Source organism: Rhamphochromis longiceps, linkage group LG12 (assembly GCF_057381845.1).
Source record: "Rhamphochromis longiceps isolate RC_006_pf linkage group LG12, R_longiceps_female_GT1.1, whole genome shotgun sequence".
NCBI lineage: Eukaryota > Metazoa > Chordata > Actinopteri > Cichliformes > Cichlidae > Rhamphochromis > Rhamphochromis longiceps.
The window spans coordinates 44,761,504-44,782,865 of NC_140568.1; the positions used below are offsets into that span (position 1 = coordinate 44,761,504).

General features: G+C 41.1%; 1 protein-coding gene across 1 annotated transcript; it reads right to left on the reverse strand.

Annotated features, from left to right (window-relative positions):
• Positions 1-520: 520 nt before the first annotated feature.
• Positions 521-19,421, reverse strand: LOC146658112 (GTPase IMAP family member 5-like). Its single transcript, XM_085426552.1, has 6 exons — positions 19,353-19,421; positions 12,891-12,945; positions 12,761-12,817; positions 11,933-11,980; positions 1,291-1,338; positions 521-1,147 (listed from the first exon to the last, which is right to left on the reverse strand). The coding sequence occupies exons 1-6, from the start codon at positions 19,419-19,421 to the stop codon at positions 591-593; spliced, it is 834 nt and encodes a 277-aa protein (XP_085282678.1). The 3' UTR covers positions 521-590.
• Positions 19,422-21,362: the final 1,941 nt, after the last annotated feature.

Sequence of the window (21,362 nt, forward strand, 5' to 3'; positions counted from 1 at the left end):
ATGAACCCTGGTCCTGATGACACCACTACAGTGGGACTGATCACCAGTGATGATAAAAATCCTCACTTCCCATAAATGGTGAAGAGGTGGAGACTATGAAGAACATCAAATATCTGGGTGTTCACATTACCAACAATCTCACATGGTCAGTGAACATATCACAGCTGGTGAGGAAGCACAGCAGCGACTGTTCTTCCTGAGGAAGCTGAAGCTGGCCCGACTGTGCTCTCAGCTCCAGGCGAAGCACAATAGCGAGCATCCTGTCAGTGAGTCACTGTGTGTGCTGACGCCTCAAACAGAAACAGAGACAACACACGCTTCAGGGAAGAGAGACCGGACCAACCACACCCGGACAAACAGACTAAAGAACAACAAACACACACATCCAGAGAACCAAGAATTCTTATACATCTTTTATTTCTACTATTTTGGTGCCTTTAAAAAACAAAAAGCTACTTTTACCCCTTGCTGTTGGTTGATACTCACCAAACAAACTTTTGGTCTGGTTTTAAAAGGCATGCAGTCCTCTGTGACTTAAACAGTGCAGTTATACTCTGCATTTTGAGATCGGACGCTTCAGTAAACGTTTCCTAGCTATGTGCTTTATATCTCACACGCTCTCCATTGTTCTCCTTAAAAATCTGAACCAGGCGTGTGAAGAGCTCTCGAGGTTCGAGGTTTTTCCTCCACAAATATCTGTAACTGCACATTTTGATCAAATCTTTTAAGGGACGATGGAGCCCGAGCTCTTCCATGAAACTCGAGCCCCTCTCTTTGGATGCTGACAGCAGAAGCAGCGAATGATCAAACACTCGTTTTTCGAAGAGTTTCAGGACTTTGCAGAGTCTCTGCTTGTGATCCTCTGTGAAGGTTTCAGGCTGCAGGACCAGAAGGAACACATGAGGTCCAGGAGCTGTGAGCCTCACACAGTTTTCTACATGTTCTCTCAGATCATCTTCAGAGATGTTTGGAAGCAGCAGATCTGGAGTGTTGATTAGGATGATTTCTTTGTCCCTCAGAAGTCCTCTGACCGGCTGATAGTCTGGCTCTTCCTCGGGGCTAAACACAGGAACCTCCAGTATGAAGTTCACCACAGCGGTCCTCTCAGACTGGCTGTTCCCCAGCAGAACGACCCTGATCTCAGACACTGCAAAGAAACCCGTAAAGAAAGCAATGAATACAACGAAGTGTAGAAGATTCAGGTAAAGATTTATTGTCTATTTGTCTGTGACTGTTTCAGCTGACTGCACTGACTGTTCTTATAGAAACTCAGACTTCAGTCTGACTCACTGTCTGGAGGCTGCAGATCGTCGCTGCTGTTCAGCAGCTGCAGATCATCTGTGAAAACACAAAGATCACCTCAGAGCGTCATCATCAGAAAACATGTTTGTACTGGATGTGCTCACATTCACCGGGTAGACACACACACACACACACACACACACACACACACACACACACACACACACACACCCATTAGAGCACAAAGATACACTCAACAAAAATATAAACGCAACACCTTTGTTACTGCTCCCATTCCCCATGGGATGGACGTAGAGACCTAAAATTCATTCCAGATACACAATATAACCATCCCTCCCAAACAGTGGTCACAAATCAGTCCAAATGTGTGGTAGTGGGCACATCTGCTATATTGAGATAATCCATCCCACCTCACAGGTGTGCCACATCAGGATGCTGATCTGACATCATGAGTAGTGCACAGGTGTACCTCAGACTGCCCACAACAAAAGGCCACCCTGGAATGTGCAGTTTTTTGCGCTATTGGGGGTCTGGGGACCCAGAACCGGTCAGTATCTGGTGTGACCACCATTTGCCTCATGCAGTGCAACACATCGTCGCATGGAGTCTATCAGATTGTCAATTGTGGCCTGTGGAATGTTGGTCCACTCCACTTCAATGGCTGTGCGAGGTTGTTGGATATTCGTGGGAACTGGTACACGCTGTCGTATACGCCGGTCAAGCACATCCCGAACATGCTCAATGGGTGACATGTCCGGTGAGTATGCTGGCCATGCAAGAACTGGGACATTCTCAGCTGCCATCTGCCCTGAACAATGTGAACCATGATTCATCCGTGAAGCGCACACCTCTCCAACGTGCCAGACGCCATCGAATGTGAGCATTTGCCCACACAAGTCTGTTACGGCGACGAGCTGGAGTCAGGTCAAGACCCCGATGAGGACGACGGGCATGCAGTTGAGCGTCCCTGAGACGGTTTCTTTTTTTTTTTTTTTTTTTTTTTTTTTTCTAAATGACATCAGAAACAGCAGTATGCGACATTACGTGATGGCAGAGCTTCAGTTCATCCTTTGTCATTTTTTTTTTTTTTTTTTTTAATAAATAGGACAGGGGGAATGAATGAGAGAGAGAGGGGGAGAGAAAGAAAGAAAACCCAAGGGGAGAAGAGACGGTGAGAAGGGGGGGGAAGAGAGACAAAAAAAAAACAAAAAAAAAAAAAAAAACTCCTGGGTCACCTGTATGGAGAAAAAACAAACAAACAAACAAACAAACAGAGGAGACAGCAAACAACAAAGAGCAACATAATAATAGAGAAAACAAAGCACCATCACAATAAACTAGCTAGTCATAGATATCAGTATTTACTAAATAATAAACGATATTGTGCAGCACGCAAGATAGACAGCGCACAGTGTGCTTTGAGGTAGCAGCCAAGAAAGCTTTAGTCCGCGTCTGTGAATACCCATGTGTGCATACCTGTGTGGATCAGCATGCTTGCATTCCAAAGGTTTCTCCATGTAATGATCTGCTAGGGAGTGTGGGGGGGCCACAGCCCCGTCCTCCAGGGTGTGAAGCGGGTATGGAGGAGATCAAAACTCCAGACATCCAGAGGCCCCCAGAACACAAGAGACCATGGAAGACCAACAGAGGGGCAGCCGCGCCACTGTTCCAGTAAGAGCTGAGGAGAGTCCCAGATGAGGGCTCACTCAGCAGCCGCGGAGCAGAAGCCAGGGGGGGTTGCAGTGACGCGCCCGTGAGCTCCGCCGGCCCCCAGCTGCGCCTGAGTGACCGAGCCCCAGGCCGAGAGGCCGGGGGCACCCCACCTCCAAAGGGGCCCGAGCGAGCCCCAGGCCCCAGGCCCCGATAAGCGGCCGCCAAGGAGTGAGCCGGTGTGTACCCGGACGCCCATCCCCAGACACAAAGAACCACCAACACACCGACACCTGAGGGAGTCCGCCACCGGCAGGGGAAGTGGTGGTGGGTGGAGATAGGCCTCCAAACCTTGGAGGGCCTGAGATGTCCCCAGAGAGGTGGCGTCTGATACCCAACCTGACATATAGACACAGACATACAGGCACACACAGACACAAACATCCATTCCCACCCTCATGCTCTCATATGCACTCACTCCACACTCAACCAACGTGGAGACAGACATAAAGAGACGCTGTACACACGATCACACTCCCCAAGCGTACTCTACAAACCGGGTCTAGGTACCCTTGCCCCTGGAGGGGGGAATTGCACCCAGACCCAGGTGGTGTTACCCTTTTCCCTGCGGTGGGGAGAGGCAGACCACCCCGACTCCGCAGCAGCAGGGAGGCCCCACACCCCAGACCGCAGTCGGACGGCCAACTCCTCCTACTAGCCCTCCCGCTCCAGCAGGCCGCAGAGAATGGGGGTGGGAGAAGACTCCAAACCTCCCTCCACCCGCTCATTGTAGTGTTGATGCATATGTGTTCTAAGGTGCAATTAAAACCCAGGAGGGCATGGAGCTACCTGCCAGAGAGCAGCAGGTAAGCGCATAGTCCCTCCTGCTAACCCTCAATGACTAAGTGTATTTAAAATTGAGAGGTGGGCAACGGCTGAGACGGTTTCTGACAGTTTGTGCAGAAATTGTTTGGTTGTGCAAACCAATTGTTCCAGCAGCTGTCTGGGTAGCTGGTCTCAGACGATCTTGGAGGTGAACCTGCTGGATGTGGAGGTCCTGGGCTGGTGTGGTTACACGAGGTCTGCGGTTGTGAGGCCGGTTGGATGTGCTGCCATATTCTCTGAAACGCCTGTGGAGACGGCTTATGGTTGAGAAATGAACATTCAATGCACGGGCGACAGATCTGGTTGACATTCCTGCTGTCAGCATGCCAGTTGCACGCTCCCTCATTGCTTGTGGCATCTGTGGCATTTTGCTGTGAGACAAAACTGCACATTCCAGGGTGGCCTTTTGTTGTGGGCAGTCTGAGGTACACCTGTGCACTACTCATGATGTCAGATCAGCATCCTGATGTGGCACACCTGTGAGGTGGGATGGATTATCTCAATATAGCAGATGTGCCCACTACCACACATTTGGACTGATTTGTGACCACTGTTTGGGAGGGATGGTTATATTGTGTATCTGGAATGAATTTTAGGTCTCTACGTCCATCCCATGGGGAATGGGAGCAGTAACAAAGGTGTTGCGTTTATATTTTTGTTGAGTGTACTTGTAATAACTGCCTATTTAATGAAAGCTCAACATTTCCACATTAAATAGTCATTCTACATAAAGAAAGAATTAAATTAGTGATTAAAAATGTAAAACAAATTCAAAAAGATGAGGATTTATAATCAACGTTCCCTCTAATCTTTCATGTGTCTGAGCGAACACACAAACTCCCTGAGCGTCCCTGGATCACTGTGAGCGACAGCAGACGTGTGAACTGTGGTCACGCCAGCATCCAAGTTACATGTTTATTAAAATAATCAAATTACAGCATTTATGTTAGACTACTTTTAATTAACTGCTTTAGTCCACTTACAATGGAAATTTAAAAGAAATCTTGTTCAGAATCAGAATCAGAATCAGAATGGGGTTTATTGCCAAATGTTGAGCAGGTTTACAACATTAGGAAATTGCTGCGGTGCTTCAGTGCAAACATAGTGTCATGACCTGTGTAGCATGTTAACACTATTGGAAGGAAAAATAACTTGAACTCCAATTTTGAAAACATGTGTTTTTAAAAACAGAACAAAACAAAGTGGTACAACTTTGTTTTGTTCTGTTTTTATAAAGCTCTGACTTGCATTATGAGCAGGGGCGATTCTAGGATCAGAGCTTTGGGGGTGCTGAGCACCCAGAGAGCTGCCCATCCAGGCAAGATAAACTTTACTCGTAACGATGAGACGTCTTCCCCGTCTCTGTCAGTCCCTGCATCCCTAAATGTCTCCAGTTGTCCGGAGTTGTCTCTGTCTGTCTCCTTGGTGCATTTAAACCCCTGTTCCTCCCTGTCCTCATCGTATGCTGTCTTCGTCATCAGTCATCATAATTTTACCATCTCTGTGCAAGTCTGCAAATTTCTTTATTAAATCATAAGATTCTTAAATTCATCAAGTCTCTCTGTGCCTGGGTCCTCGTCACAAAACATGACATCACTGCTTTGTGCATTTTAACACAATTTAATCCCACATTTGTGAAAGAAAAAACACTTTTTTGAAAAGTCTGTAACAAAACCATCAAATCTGATCAAAGTTATTTAAATGCTGCAAACCAAGAATGGATTGGAATAAAAGAAATATACATCCTAACCTTAATTACTGCGGGAGAATAATGAATGATGCTCACAGTGAGTAAAAAGTAAACTGAGTGCATTTTTTGGACAGAGATTCGCTTTTAATGTGTGTATAATATAACTTTACCTAGGGTGCAATGTATACTATGTATGAAAAGATCTTTACTCCAGCTACTACTGTGGCTCTATGGCAGATTTTTTGTTTTATTTTAACCTGCGTCGCCTCACCTTGAGGTTGGCAAATCACTTTTGGTGTTCAACTCTCTCAAGCAGGTTAACAGTTTCTGCCTGTCACTGCTCCCTGTCTGTTTCCTTACCTGGTTCTTCCTGACCTTGTACTTTCTCCTCACATTCCCTCTTTCCTCTCTCCCTATTTGGACTGACAATCATACACAAATAGATTGTATTCAATTAGATGAAAAATTACATTAATATGAAAAAAAAAATACTATTAAGATCACTAATAAAACTCCTCTCTCTCAGTGTACTTTCAACCAAAAGGCAAATAATCAAACCACACGAACATCTAATAAAAGATATAAATATTGAAACACTGATCCAACATTATTCTTGATTGACGGATCATTTGTTCTTACACTTGTACCTCATGTGGCTCCTTTTTTTTTTGAAAAAAACCTTCCTTATATCCATTATAAACACACACACACACACACACACACACACAACAGGAGTTATAAGGTTAATGGGCATCCAGTCACTTAGCTAGTTAGTACCTTGGGTTTAATATCGATGTGGTGGTCTTGATGCATTCTCAATCATCCAGGAAAATAAATCTCCAAAAGTTGATTCTGTTCATCTGGACGTAGCGTTTTGTGGGAGAAACGTTTCATCATCATCAGGTGACTTCTTCAGTCTCAGCTGACTGCAGGTCTCCCCAAATCTTATAAACAGGACCCGATACTTGGGGTGGACCAATTTTTGGCGCAGCATGTTTTGGGGTTTAAAGGCCACAGAGACAGCGCGATGGTACGCTCTGTGTTAACACAGAGCGAACACCATCCCCACTGACACAGCGGCCAAGGAGGCAGACGAACATCAAGAAGGCTCTGAGTAAATGTGGTTATCCCAGCTGGACTTTTGTCAAAGCTGGAAAGGCTCCTAAAGAAAGCTCCAGCCGATCCAGGAGAGAAGGACAACCGCTGCCTAAGTGAAAACCTGTAGTGATCCTGTACGTGTCAGGAGTATCGGAGCAGTTGAGACACATTTTTTCTAAACAGCGGGTCTCTGTGGCTTTTAAACCCCAAAACACGCTGCGCCAAAAATTGTTCCACCCCAAGTATCGGGTCCCCCGACACAAACAGAGTAACATAGTGTACGCTGTTAAGTGCAGGAGGATTGGCAGGATTTATACATCGGGGAAACCAAACAACCTCTGGCGAAGCGGATGTCACAACACAGAAGAGCCACCTCGTCAGGCCAGGACTCTGCAGTCTATCTACACCTACAGGCCAGTGGACACTCTTTCAAGGATGAGGATGTAACATCCTGGACAGGGAGGAACGCTGGTTTGAGGGCGGAGTCAAGGAGGCCATTTACGTGAAAAGGGAAAGACCATCTCTGAATGGAGGAGGGGCCTAAGGGTACATCTGTCACCATCTTACAATGCTGTGATTGCAGCCATTCCCCAACTCTCTGTGAATGGTGATCTTGGATAAAGTAGCTTTGATCAGTGGTTGTTGATCAATGGTCATGAGAATTTGCATAATTAAGATTAAGGAACTGACCTCCCAGCCCATTGTTCCTTCAGTGGGCTGGTTTCAGTCATTATGTAAATGTATTGTTTATAAGATTGAAACCTGCAGTCAGCTGAGACTGAAGACGTCAGCTGGATGATGATGAAACGTTTCTCCCACAAAACGCTACGTCCAGACGAACAGAATCAACTTTTGGAGATCAGTGTGGTAGATCATCAAATTAGTTTTGAAGTTGTACATCTCTGTTCCTTACTTTTCGTGTGATTCCTTTATTATTGTGTCATTTGTTGTTTTGACTGTGTTTGTGAATAGAACATGCAGGGGGAATATAGAGGGAGATTGGGTTGATTGTGCGTTGATCCATTGGTAATGCCTCAGGGCTCCAGTAGGTGGGTTCGCGCGCCTCCTCCTTCACTCAATACAGACGAGTGAGAGTGGGAGCTGCGTGTCTGTGCCGTTCTTATGTTCTTATTTCACCTCTCCTCACTATTTCCCGTTTAAGGGCACAACATCGGCACATGCACCTATGACAAAATAAGCAGCTTCTCCCGTTCCATTTCACACAGGACAGTGGTAACAACAGTAGGCTAAAACAATTTTAAGTTTTAGATTTTAAATAGGCTGTATACATTTCAATGGGAGCAACAGGACAGTGAAATGTCGCTGGTTTTACTACAGACTAGGACGGATTGTAGGGCAGCAAACATTGTCGGAAAACACGTTTTCAACACTGCAGGTTACCTGGTGTAATGTTTTTCAGCTAAAAAGAAACATGGTCTGACTCCTACCAACTATATAAAGAGTAACTGAAGGTTAAATGCAGCTAACATGTCCTGTTTTAAGCCAGACACTTACACCTCCGCTCCGCTGCGTCTCAGCCACCATCGCTCTGGCAGAAAGGGCGATGGAGCCAGAGCAGGGGAGAGCTGGAACAAACCATTTTGTGGTGGGGGATATCTATACTTTTGTTGTTAAAATATTACGTCTCAACCAAGTACTGTATGCTTTTTATATTTTAAATAGTGTGTCATACAAACAGCAAATATTGTCAAAACAGGAAGAAATCTTTGGGGGTGCTTTGATTCTAAAAACGCCCCTGATTATCAGTCTGAGTCTGTGGTCTGGGAGAGAGTCTGTAACTCTCTGTCTGCAAAATACTGTATATAATGACCAATGCTGGTCAATTAATTATATAGTTACTTCTTCAAAAAAGTAACTGAGTTTTGCCTCAGTCTTTACCTAAAAATGCAGCCAAGGCGTTTTTTAAATAAACATTTCAAACTATTGTGAGGTTAAAATGAAGTTAGTGTTAACACACAGGAGTTGTTTTTAGGCAGCATTTAGCTATGATGAAATGTATACAGGAGTAATTGCTTATATGCTTAAACTTAATTGATTAAAGTGGTTGTTTTTCTTTTGGAGCTTTTAGTAGAATAGGCTGGTTCTAATGATTTTTTGTTAAAAAGGTGGACAGTTTGTGTACAGGATGTTGATGATCAGATAGGAAAATAGAGCGAGCAACCGGACGTGAAAGCAGGGCTTAAAGAGTTTTAGAATGATGAGTAGCGTTGAAGAATATATAAATACAAGTCAATAAGCTAAGAGCATAATTAGGATCATGCTGTTGATTAAAGAGTCCCAAATAGGATAAGTTAGGGAGGTGCAGGAAAAGGTGTTTTGCTTCCTTTGCAGAAGATCTCGGCGACCACAGGGAGGTCCGAGGCCTGATGGACGACCACAAGAGAGGGACCGAGAAAACCAAAGCTTATACGAGAGTGGTTTCTGTCTCTCTGTCTGGTTAGAGGTCAGGAGCTAGTCGCGAGGTGAAACAGGGTGCGATTGTGGTTAGCACAGACACAGACACACACACACTCAGTTAGAGAGAATCATTTAGAGGGGAAAGTTTAATTATGTTTTGCTGGGGTTGCAAAAAGCAGTTTGTCGCAGAACTGCTGCTGAGGTGTCAAGATGACAAGCGAGCATCCGGCAGTGACAGGATGCACCTGCTATGAAGATGGAAGACGATGCTCTTTTAAAAACTGTGTTAAAAGTTATTGTGGTGTTGATTTGACGTATGTCTATATCCTGTCTGTGACGCATGAAGGGGCGTCAGTAAATCAAACCCTGATGCTATAAAAATCTGTGTATGCTTTGATTAAGTCGAAGACCACTTGCTGTCTGCGTACAGAGTGTTCTTCCCACACGTGTGTTCATTAAAATCAATTGTTTGACCAAGAGCTTCTGGACCAATGGTGGTTTGTACTCTCCTTCCTCAATTTTTGAACCTTAACACTATTTACAGAACAATCAGCTGTTCTGCATCAAATCTGATGCCACACAAATTATTTGTGCCGCTCCACAAAATAATTTCTGTCCACTATGAGATGAAGGAGAACAACAGCCTGATACCTGCAGGCCTGACAGCAGCAGATGTGTCACTGCTGTAACACCTGTAACACTCAGCAGGCGACTCATTGTTCTGATACACAACAACACTACTGACTACACTACACACTGACTACACACTGACTACACACTGACTACACACTGACTACACACTAACTACACACTGACTACACACTGACTACACACTGACTACACACTAACTACACACTAACTACACACTGACTACACACTAACTACACACTAACTACACACTGACTACACACTGACTACACACTAACTACACACTGACTACACGCTGACTACACACTGACTACACACTAACTACACACTAACTACACACTGACTACACACTGACTACACACTGACTACACACTAACTACACACTGACTACACACTGACTACACACTAACTACACACTGACTACACACTGACTACACACTAACTACACACTAACTACACACTGACTACACACTAACTACACACTGACTACACACTGACTACACACTAACTACACACTAACTACACACTGACTACACACTAACTACACACTAACTACACACTGACTACACACTGACTACACACTAACTACACACTGACTACACACTAACTACACACTGACTACACGCTGACTACACACTGACTACACACTAACTACACACTGACTACACACTAACTACACACTAACTACACACTGACTACACACTGACTACACACTGACTACACACTAACTACACACTGACTACACACTAACTACACACTGACTACACACTGACTACACACTGACTACACACTAACTACACACTAACTACACACTGACTACACACTAACTACACACTGACTACACACTAACTACACACTAACTACACACTGACTACACACTGACTACACACTGACTACACACTAACTACACACTGACTACACACTGACTACACACTAACTACACACTGACTACACACTAACTACACACTGACTACACACTAACTACACACTGACTACACGCTGACTACACACTGACTACACACTAACTACACACTAACTACACACTGACTACACACTAACTACACACTGACTACACACTAACTACACACTGACTACACACTGACTACACAAGATTTGTGCTAAACGTCTCAAATCTCTCACATCTCAAACACGCCGTCACTCCTAAAACTTCCTCCTTCCTAAACAGCTAAATGCCATGTTGCCATATCATTTTTTGATTGGTCCACATTGTACATGTTTCCACCAATAGCAAAGGCAAGAGGCACGGGGAGGGAGGGGGGGGGGGGGGGGGGGGGTGTTGTTTTTGCTCACAGGCGGAGAGTGCTTTGTAGTGATGGTAAATTCGATTCTTTTTACCGATTCGAGTTTTAATGAGTCACTCACCAAAGTGAATCGGGTTTCTTGAGTCATTTGAGTCACTGAGTCAGTTGACCAGAGAGTGCAAAAATGTACATTTTCACTCAAACTTAAATTGTTTCTCTTTTCATGTAAATCCTACTGCTAGGATGAGTGATTGAAAAAGAAAAACAACTATTTTACAGAGCAAAAAAGAGCAAAAAAAATTCTAAAGGGAACATTTATTTTATTTATTTTTATTTTATTTTATTAGTATTTTCCTTAAATGTGTCAAATATATATTTTCTCATCTAAATGTCTACTGAGCTGTGAGCCAGGGGGCGGTAATGCGCCTTAACACTGGTTGCCAACCAAGAAGAAGAAGAAGAAGAAGAAGACGCTATTGTCTGTCCTGCTCACGTCTCCAATGGTTGGACACGTTGTCATTAACGTGGCTTCACTCCACATCAGCCACTTTGCTAAAACACCGGTGTCGGCACATAAGGACGCTGTCATAGCCTGTCAGCCACGGTGATTAGCTGCATTTATACGAATGTGAATCGCATCATTGGCTGGACTATGGGATAAGGTGGCATCGTTGTTATCCCATACGGGAGCAGCCAGTCACTGACTAACACTGCAGAACAGAATTGTTAACGTTGTTTATTTTAATTTCAATTCAGGTTTGTTTGTTTTTTGTGCGTAATTGCGCACGCGCAGCTTAGAGGGAACGTTGTTTATAAGTATTTATTACAGAATATACAGCACATAAAATTTACTTTAATTTGACCCAAAACTAAAGTGATTTTTTCACTATGCAGAACTTTAGAGCTGAGTTCATGTAAGTACAGTGTTTGGATTTGTGTTTGTAGTTCAGCAGATTCACTGTGCAGCTATGAATAAACTGCAACAATGAAAGAAAAAGAAACATTCAGTTTTACTCACTGTGATGCGGCATCACTTCATATCTGTGGCTGCAGTGACGCTCGTCATCTGCAAACAGACAGAAATTCATTTACTTCATTTGTTCATGAATTGTGTGATTTGACGCTGCACCAAAGAGTAGAGATGATAACTCTGAGTGTTTAATGTAACACTGAGATATGAGCCACAGAAGGACAGACATGGTTTACTGACATGTTTTAATGTAAAGATCCTGGATGATATTACTGATGTCCCACAGAAACTTCTTACATAGAATTTCTCCCACATAAAACACAAAAATAAGCATAAACCAACATGTTTGATACTCATCGTTGCACTCAGCAGGAAAACAATATGTTCAGATTTCAGATAAGAAACATAAAACTGACAAGCTTCAACCAGCCTGAACATGTCAGCTGAAACACATGAAGGAAAAGAATAAAATGATGAATCATTCATTTTTGTTCTTGAATACTTTTCGGTTTCATTTCAACTTCAATTTGAAAAAAAAAAAAAAACCTGATTTATTTATTCTGTGATGATGAAGTTGTCTTAGCTGCTTCGGCACAGAATCATTGTGTGTTTGTCTCAGTCTCCCTGTTGCTGCGTTGCTTTAAAGTTTAAACTATATCAGATTGTCTTGTTGGAAATGCGTACGTGAGCCTCTGAGTGCTGAGGCTAACACTTCTCTCTGTTTGCCTCCAGTATCATTTTTCCTTTATCATCATCATCCTGCAGGTTTAAACTCGAGGTGTGGAGTCTGACTCGTGTCGCAGAAAGACGACTCCACAGTTTTTCTCACATGAACTTTTTCTCACATGAACTTTCTCTCAGTTCAGTCGAACTCACTGTCAGGAAGCCTTTGGTCATAGCTGCTGCTGTTTGGAGATTCAGCATCACATGTGTCTGTGAAACAGACAGAAATATAACTGCAGTAATTTGTATTTAACATCTGTGACATGAAGCCTGATGGACTCACCAGATGTTTCAGCTGCACCGTCGCTCAGCGGGAGACATAACAGAGGAATTTCTGGCTGTTTAGAAAATACAGATCAAACTAGAAAGTGCATTTTCTGAAGAAACTGCAGTGTGAATGCTTGAATCTGAATGTATGCACTGAAATGAATTAATTACTGAATTTAAGTTAAAAATCTTGAATGAGATAAAAAAAAAAAACCGAATTTAACCTGAAAACAAAAGTGCTGAACTGCTAAAAGCTGAAGGTTACACAGAAGAAGAAGTTGGAAAAAAGCTGAAAATGTTTTAATTGTAAATTAGAAAAACCTAAGAAATGAGAAAAGAACATTTAGAGTCAGAAAACATCTGAATGAATATTAAAAGGTCATATTCTTTGAATCACTGAATGACTAAAATGTGATACCTCCACTTGGATCCACACAGTTTAAAAAGTTTACATCTCTGAGCTTTGAAAGACAAGATGTTGGAAAGAGAACAACGATGGCGACGTTTTGAGGGTAAAATGATGGCTGTAACACTGTGGACACAGCAGCAGTTGAAAGAGAAGTGTTTAAGATGAATCTTGGCAGAGTGGCAGGCAGAGCTCGTTAAGCAGGCAGGTGTGAGCCTGGTTGCTATAGTGACCGCACCCAATGGCTCCATACACACGTACACGACACAGACATGCACCTCACTTTTGCTGCTTAAAATGAACAGAAAAGTCAGGCCGAAACAAATCGTTCCCAAATGAAAAGTAAAAGTCGTATTGACGAAATTCTTTCACCGTGAGCGACAGCCATGTCTAGTCTACCTAATTCTCAGTTTTCATGCCTGTGGAGCTTATTATATGGACGTGGTGACAGTGTAAAGACACCATGCTCTTCTGATTTTCAAACGAACCTTCTGAGCCATTTTAACATTAGAGTCTATGGAAGAGTTGGAGGGAGGAGGCTGTGCATTGGTGACATTTATGAAAGAACCATAACACCTAGGACAATAGTAAACACATTGGATGAAAGAGGACAGCCATGGCTACGTTTTGAGGGTAAAATCATACCTGTAGAGCAAACGCTGCGGACACAGCAGCAGTTTTAAAAAAGATTTTAAGATTAATTTTTTTGCTCCTCTCACTCTAGCAGTTGAGCTGCCTCACTCTAGCCCCAACATTCCGTCCCATACACACCCATTATAAACTCTGAAACGGCTGAAAAAACATCATGAAACTTAAACTGGAACTGAAGAAAAAGTATAATAGATATTGAAAAGATAAATACAAGTTGAATAGTTGAATGTCTTGTCTTCGTTTTAAAGTTTGAATGGTGGCTCTATGTCAATGTATGTGGAAGTAGTAAGAGTTTAAAAATGAGTAAGTTGAATGAGGATTTGAAGGGTCTCCCCATTGAAATACATTATAAATTTTTGTTGAATAAAGTTGAATAAAATTAAAAATATAAATGTTAAAAATATGAAAAATAGAAGCAGTGTTGTCCAAAAGAATAGGAATCTAACGGTGTTTGAATGGTTTTTCTAAGTTGAACGGTTTTGAAGGAGTAGGATTACAAAAAACGTACGGAATACAGAATAAAATATAATAACTAGAAAGTGCATTTTCTGAAGAAACTGCAGTGTGAATGCTTGAATCTGAATGTATGCACTGAAATGAATTAATTACTGAATTTAAGTTAAAAATCTTGAATGAGATAAAAAAAAACAAACCCGAATTTAACCTGAAAACAAAAGTGCTGAACTGCTAAAAGCTGAAGGTTACACAGAAGAAGAAGTTGGAAAAAAGCTGAAAATGTTTTAATTGTAAATTAGAAAAACCTAAGAAATGAGAAAAGAACATTTAGAGTCAGAAAACATCTGAAAGAATATTAAAAGGTCATATTCTTTGAATCACTGAATGACTAAAATGTGATCCCTCCACTTGGATCCACACAGTTTAAAAAGTCTAAATGTCTGAGCTTTGAAAGACAAGATGTTGGAAAGAGAACAACGATGGTGACGTTTTGAGGGTAAAATGATGGCTTTAACACTGTGGACACAGCAGCAGTTGAAAGAGAAGTGTTTAAGATGAATCTTGGCAGAGTGGCAGGCAGAGCTCGTTAAGCAGGCAGGTGTGAGCCTGGTTGCTATAGTGACCGCACCCAATGGCTCCATACACACGACACAGACATGCACCTCACTTTTGCTGCTTAAAATGAACAGAAAAGTCAGGCCGAAACAAATCGTTCCCAAATGAAAAGTACATGTCGTACTGACAAAATTCTTTCACCGTGAGCGACAGCAGCTTCTAGTCTACCGAATTCTCAGTTTTCATGCCTGTGGAGTTTATTATATGGACGTGGTGACAGTGTAAAGACACCATGCTCTTCTGATTTTCAAACGAACCTTCTGAGCCATTTTAACATTAGAGTCTATGGAAGAGTTGGAGGGAGGAGGCTGTGCATTGGTGACATTTATGAAAGAACCATAACACCTAGTACAATAGTAAACACATTGGATGAAAGAGGACAGCCATGGCTACGTTTTGAGGGTAAAATCATACCTGTAGAGCAAACGCTGCGGACACAGCAGCAGTTTTAAAAAAGATTTTAAGATTAATTTTTTTGCTCCTCTCACTCTAGCAGTTGAGCTGCCTCACTCTAGCCCCAACATTCCGTCCCATACACACCCATTATAAACTCTGAAACGGGTGAAAAAACATCATGAAACTTAAACTGGAACTGAAGAAAAAGTATAATAGATATTGAAAAGATAAATACAAGTTGAATAGTTGAATGTCTTGTCTTCGTTTTAAAGTTTGAATGGTGGCTCTATGTCAATGTATGTGGAAGTAGTAAGAGTTTAAAAATGAGTAAGTTGAATGAGGATTTGAAGGGTCTCCCCATTGAAATACATTATAAATTTTTGTTGAATAAAGTTGAATAAAATTAAGAATATAAATGTTAAAAATATGAAAAATAGAAGCAGTGTTGTCCAAAAGAATAGGAATCTAACGGTGTTTGAATGGTTTTTCTAAGTTGAACGGTTTTGAAGTTATAGGATTACAAAAAACGTACGGAATACAGAATAAAATATAATAATAATAATAATAATAATAAAGATTAGAATAACAATACTGTGAATGCTTTTCAAGCATTCACACTAATAACTAGAAAGTGCATTTTCTGAAGAAACTGCAGTGTGAATGCTTGAATCTGAATGTATGCACTGAAATGAATTAATTGCTGAATTTAAGTTAAAAATGTTGAACGAGATGAAAAATACAGAACTTTTCACCTGAAAACCAAAGTGCTGAAGTGCTAAAAGCTGACATTCACAGAGAGGAAGTTTGAAAATAGCTGAAAATGTTTTAAATGTAAATTAGAAAAACCTAAGAAATGAGCAAATAAAATTTAGTAAGAAAACATCTGAAAAAATATTAAAAGTTAATATTCTTTGAATCACTGAATGACTAAAATGTGATCCCTCCGCTTGGATCCACACAGTTTAAAAAGTTTACATCTCTGAGCTTTGAAAGACAAGATGTTGGAAAGAGAACAACGTTTTGAGGGTAAAATGATGGCTTTAACACTGTGGACACAGCAGCAGTTGAAAGAGAAGTGTTTAAGATGAATCTTGGTACAGTGGCAGGCAGAGCTCGTTAAGCAGGCAGGTGTGAGCCTGGTTGCTATAGTGACCGCACCCAATGGCTCCATACACACGGACACAGACATGCACCTCACTTTTGCTGCTTAAAATGAACAGAAAAGTCAGGCCGAAACAAATCGTTCCCAAATGAAAAGTAAAAGTCGTATTGACGAAATTCTTTCACCGTGAGCGACAGCAGCTTCTAGTCTACTGAATTCTCAGTTTTCATGCCTGTGGAGTTTATTATATGGACGTGGTGACAGTGGAAAGACACCATGCTCTTCTGATTTTCAAACCAACCTTCTGAGCGATTTTAACATTGGAGTCTATGGAAGAGTTGGAGGGAGGAGGCTGTGCATTGGTGACATTTATGAAAGAACCATAACACCTAGTACAATAGTAAACACATTGGATGAAAGAGGACAGCGATGGCTACGTTTTGAGGGTAAAATCATACCTGTAGAGCAAACGCTGCGGACACAGCAGCAGTTTTAAAAAAGATTTTAAGATTAATTTTTTTGCTCCTCTCACTCTAGCAGTTGAGCTGCCTCACTCTAGCCCCAACATTCCGTCCCATACACACCCATTATAAACTCTGAAACGGGTGAAAAAACATCATGAAACTTAAACTGGAACTGAAGAAAAAGTATAATAGATATTGAAAAGATAAATACAAGTTGAATAGGTGAATGTCTTGTCTTCGTTTTAAAGTTTGAATGGTGGCTCTATGTGAACGTATGTTGAAGTAGTAAGAGTTTAAAAATGAGTAAGTTGAATGAGAATTTGAAGGGTCTCCCCATTGAAATACATGGGAAATTTTTGTTGAATAAAGTTGAATAAAATTAAAAATATAAATGTTAAAAATGAGAAAAATACAAGCAATCATGTCCAAAAGAATAGGAATCTAATGGTGTTTGAATGGTTTTTCTAAGTTGAACGGTTTTGAAGGAGTAGGCTTTCAAAAAACGTACGGAATAGATAATAATAAAATGGAATAATAAAGATTAGAAGAACAATACTGTGAATGCTTTTCAAGCATTCACACTAATAAAGATTAGAAGAACAATACTGTGAATGCTTTTCAAGCATTCACACTAATTAATAAAACCAGCTGACGGTTATTAATTTAATTTAGACAAACATTACAGAGTAACAGAGTCACTGCAGGTAAAAGTAAAGAAATAAAGAGCTGGCAGCTAAGTTTTAAAGATGTAATTTATTACATTTAATTACATGAATGTGACACACGTCAGGCACAGATACACACACACACACGTCTTTAGCCTCAGATGCACGTTTATTGTGAAATGCATACAATGACAGCTGAACACCGTTTGACAGCGGTCGGTTTCCCCAGCTCCTCCTCCTTCGCTCCTCTCCGCCTCACTATATAAAGTGAAGGAAAAACCACCATCAGTCCCAAAATCACGATCAGCTGTTCTTACCAGCACCGCCCCGTTGAGCTCACTGCCCCACTCCTCCCCTGCAGCCGCGCCCCGGACCACACCTCCGCCACAATGAATTATATTTTAATTAATTAATTATAAAAAACAGTCACAAATTTGATGTTCTGCTTCGTTTTGCATAGAAGTATCTGTGAATCTATTTTTGTTTGACCTTGAAAAGTCAGAAGTTCGTGGCTGAAAAAGAGAAAACTTTTTATTTTTAAGGAGCCTTCTGTCTTAAATGTAGCTCATTTCCATCTGGAGATATTTCCGTGGTCACGCAGTTTTCACAGGTGAAACAGGTGTGGCAGAAACAGAAGCCCTTTAAACCACCGCCATCTGGTGGTCAACAAGCAGTACTACAGAAATACGGAGCAATACTGCCACTGTTGTTCTAAAAATAATTTTTAATTTTTAAAAGTGCAAACAAGTCGAACCAATAAATTTTACAATACCCAGAAAGCTCTGTGACAGAAGATTTTCACTTCACTGAGTATAATTTTTAATGTTTTTTATTTAAATTTGTGAAAATTGCAGCATTTTTGAGATGACAGAGTTTAAAATGTTGTATAAGATGGTAACGTGTGTGTGTTTTTAAAAAGAATCACAAGTAAATAAATGAAAGTTTATCTGAATTATTGATCTGATGTTCTTCTTTCCTCATCACAGGAGTGTTTCACACAGGTCATTTTTCCTGTAGCAAACACACAAGGTGCCATAATATTAGGTCTGCAGATGAGTCATCCTGCCCTGTAGGGACAGATTTCACTGAGTATGTCAATGCATGAAAAACACAGTCACTAAATGTTGATGTGCAGGAAAAAAAGACTTAAAAACATTTGTGTGATCTTCTCGATGGTTCTGTGATTTCTGCTGACTGTACACATTGTCCCAAACATGTGTTCTTTCCTGATGTTTCATCGTTAATTTAAAAAATGAAAAAAAAGTACAAATTTGTTTTAAACACGCTCACCATAAACAGATATTCTTTACAGTGATTTTATAAAAATGTGGAGAAAACAGATATAAACTTAGCTCAGCATCAAGTACAACTTCTACTGAAACAAGAAAGTAAAAAGATGATAAAAGATAAAAATGATATAACAAAAATAAATGTGGCATTAACATCCTATGAGCTTCTGTTTTGTCCTGCATCACATTCAGCATCACACTGTGGTGCAGGTGTAGTGGGCAGAGGGTGCAGCAGTTAATGCTTGGCCCTGTTGTCTGCCTGGATTCTTCATCACTGGAGTGTTTTTTTCCTCATATGCTCACTTTCATCTTGGACTCTGGAGTTCTGATTCGCTGAGGCATTAACCACAAGGAAAGGTTTCCAAACAGGAAGTGCTTAAACATGAGCACGTCCAAACCAAGAGTCTGTTCCCGTCCTGGGCGGCAGCACTCACCAGAGGTCGGTGTGTCGTCACTGTTGTGTGTTTCTTCTGTGTGAGGCTCTCGCGTGTCTCCTGAAACATGACGTGTCGGTGTGTGGTTCAAGGACACGATCACACCTGAGCATTCAGCACACACGAGGATATTAATGTGTGGTTAGTACTTAATCTGTTTTGATTTTATATACTGTTTTGTTTGTTTGTTTGTTTGTTAAGTGGGTTTAGAGCTCTGGGTAGCTCCCCAGCTGGGTCTAGACTGGGTCTAGAGAGTATTTTAAATTCAGGGAATTTAAAATAGAAAGTAGCTCGTCCACAGAAGGACTGGTAGCTCCCCTTACGATAAGGGTTCAGATCGCGCGAACAGGTGTGAAATGAATGTGTGTGTTTAGTTAGTTTGTTTGTTTGCTTGTTTTAATCAATTTTAAATTCTGCTTTTTATTTGTTCTTGTTTCTAATGTCTCTGTAAAGCACTTTGAATCACCTTGTTGTTGAATTGTGCTATACAAATAAATTTGCCTTGCCTTAAAGTTAGAACCCCCCCCCCCCCCCCCCCCCCCCCCCCCCCACACACACACACACATTTTTAGGACTCCAAGTTTAAGCTCTTCAGAGGTGTTTGTTCCACTTCCTGACTCACCTGTGCAAAGGTGACCTTACAGCAAACATTGTGAGTCGTTGTTCTTCAGCTGACATGGAAAGCATGACCTGCATGCTGGTTAAGTTACAGCCCTCAGTAATAACTGAGGGAGGCAGGAAGTGGGTTTACTCAGCGCAACGTTATCGGTGCCGTTTTTTCTATTGTCTTACAAATAATAATGAAATGATATTTCGTGTTTTCAGTAGTTAATGCTGAACAGACGTCCTCAGTTATAACTCCCAAATTTATCTTTAAACGTGGACACAGACTTTACCATGTACGGTGTTTCTTTAACCTGAACTTAAGCACAGAAGGAACAGCTTCACGCGCATCTTCTGCTTTAAATGATCTCCTCTAAATAATCAAATGATGTGCCTGCTTGGTGGTTTTAATGTTTTTTAATGTATTCATTGTTTGATTATGTTATTTAGTCTGGATCTTAACCAGCTGTTGGTGTATGCATGTACTCAAAATTAATTCTGTTTCTGTTTCTAATATTCTGACCTCTCTGTGCATAAAAACCCAAATAACAGCAAAATAAAAAACTCTAATTATGTCAGTAATAAACATTATATATACAGCAATGTTACATATTTCCAAAGCTACAAAAACTGAACATTATAAAGTTAACACTGTATTATTTACACCAAATAATATAAGAAACATCAAATAACGAACAAAAAAACCTCCTTTTTGAAGGTTTCCTGGGAAAGAGGGCAGCAGACACTGTGTGCACGAAGGAGCAACGCCAACATGGATGATAAGTTAGGAAAATAAATTATGGAAACAAAACCTACATGGTGAGATTATTAAATATTAAATATTGATGAAGATTCTCCTAAAGTCGACTGCTTTATTTGCAAAAACAAATAAATCTAATCATTGATTAATTCATCACTACTTTTGCTGTTTATTCCAGCCAAGAATAAAGAAAGACTGTAAATTTATCTGGTGACCATTTGCAGGACTCGGACTCATTATGAACATTATAAAGTTCATAATGCAGAATTTGTGCCAGAGCAGGAATATTAAATCATGAGTTTGTAACACAGTGGTGCTGAGCGTTGGTTTACTCACCTGAGATTGTTGCTGTTTAATTTTCTTTCCAGGTTGAAGAAGAAGAGTCGAGTCAGAGTGAAGGCGACGCAGTGAGACGATCAGAGGTGATGACAGGAGGAAGAAGTGCTGCAGTCGGTCTGCGGTCTGCTGGAAACAGCCGTCACTGTTTCCTGTAACCAATAATATGATCAGATTTTCCCGTGATGGTGGATTTGTTAGTAAGAACTTATTAAACTGAATCAAACATTAACCAAACAAGGAGGATGCTCACAGGGTTTCTGTGAAACTCCATGTCTGTCAGTCTGTATTATACAAAGAATCCTGTTAAA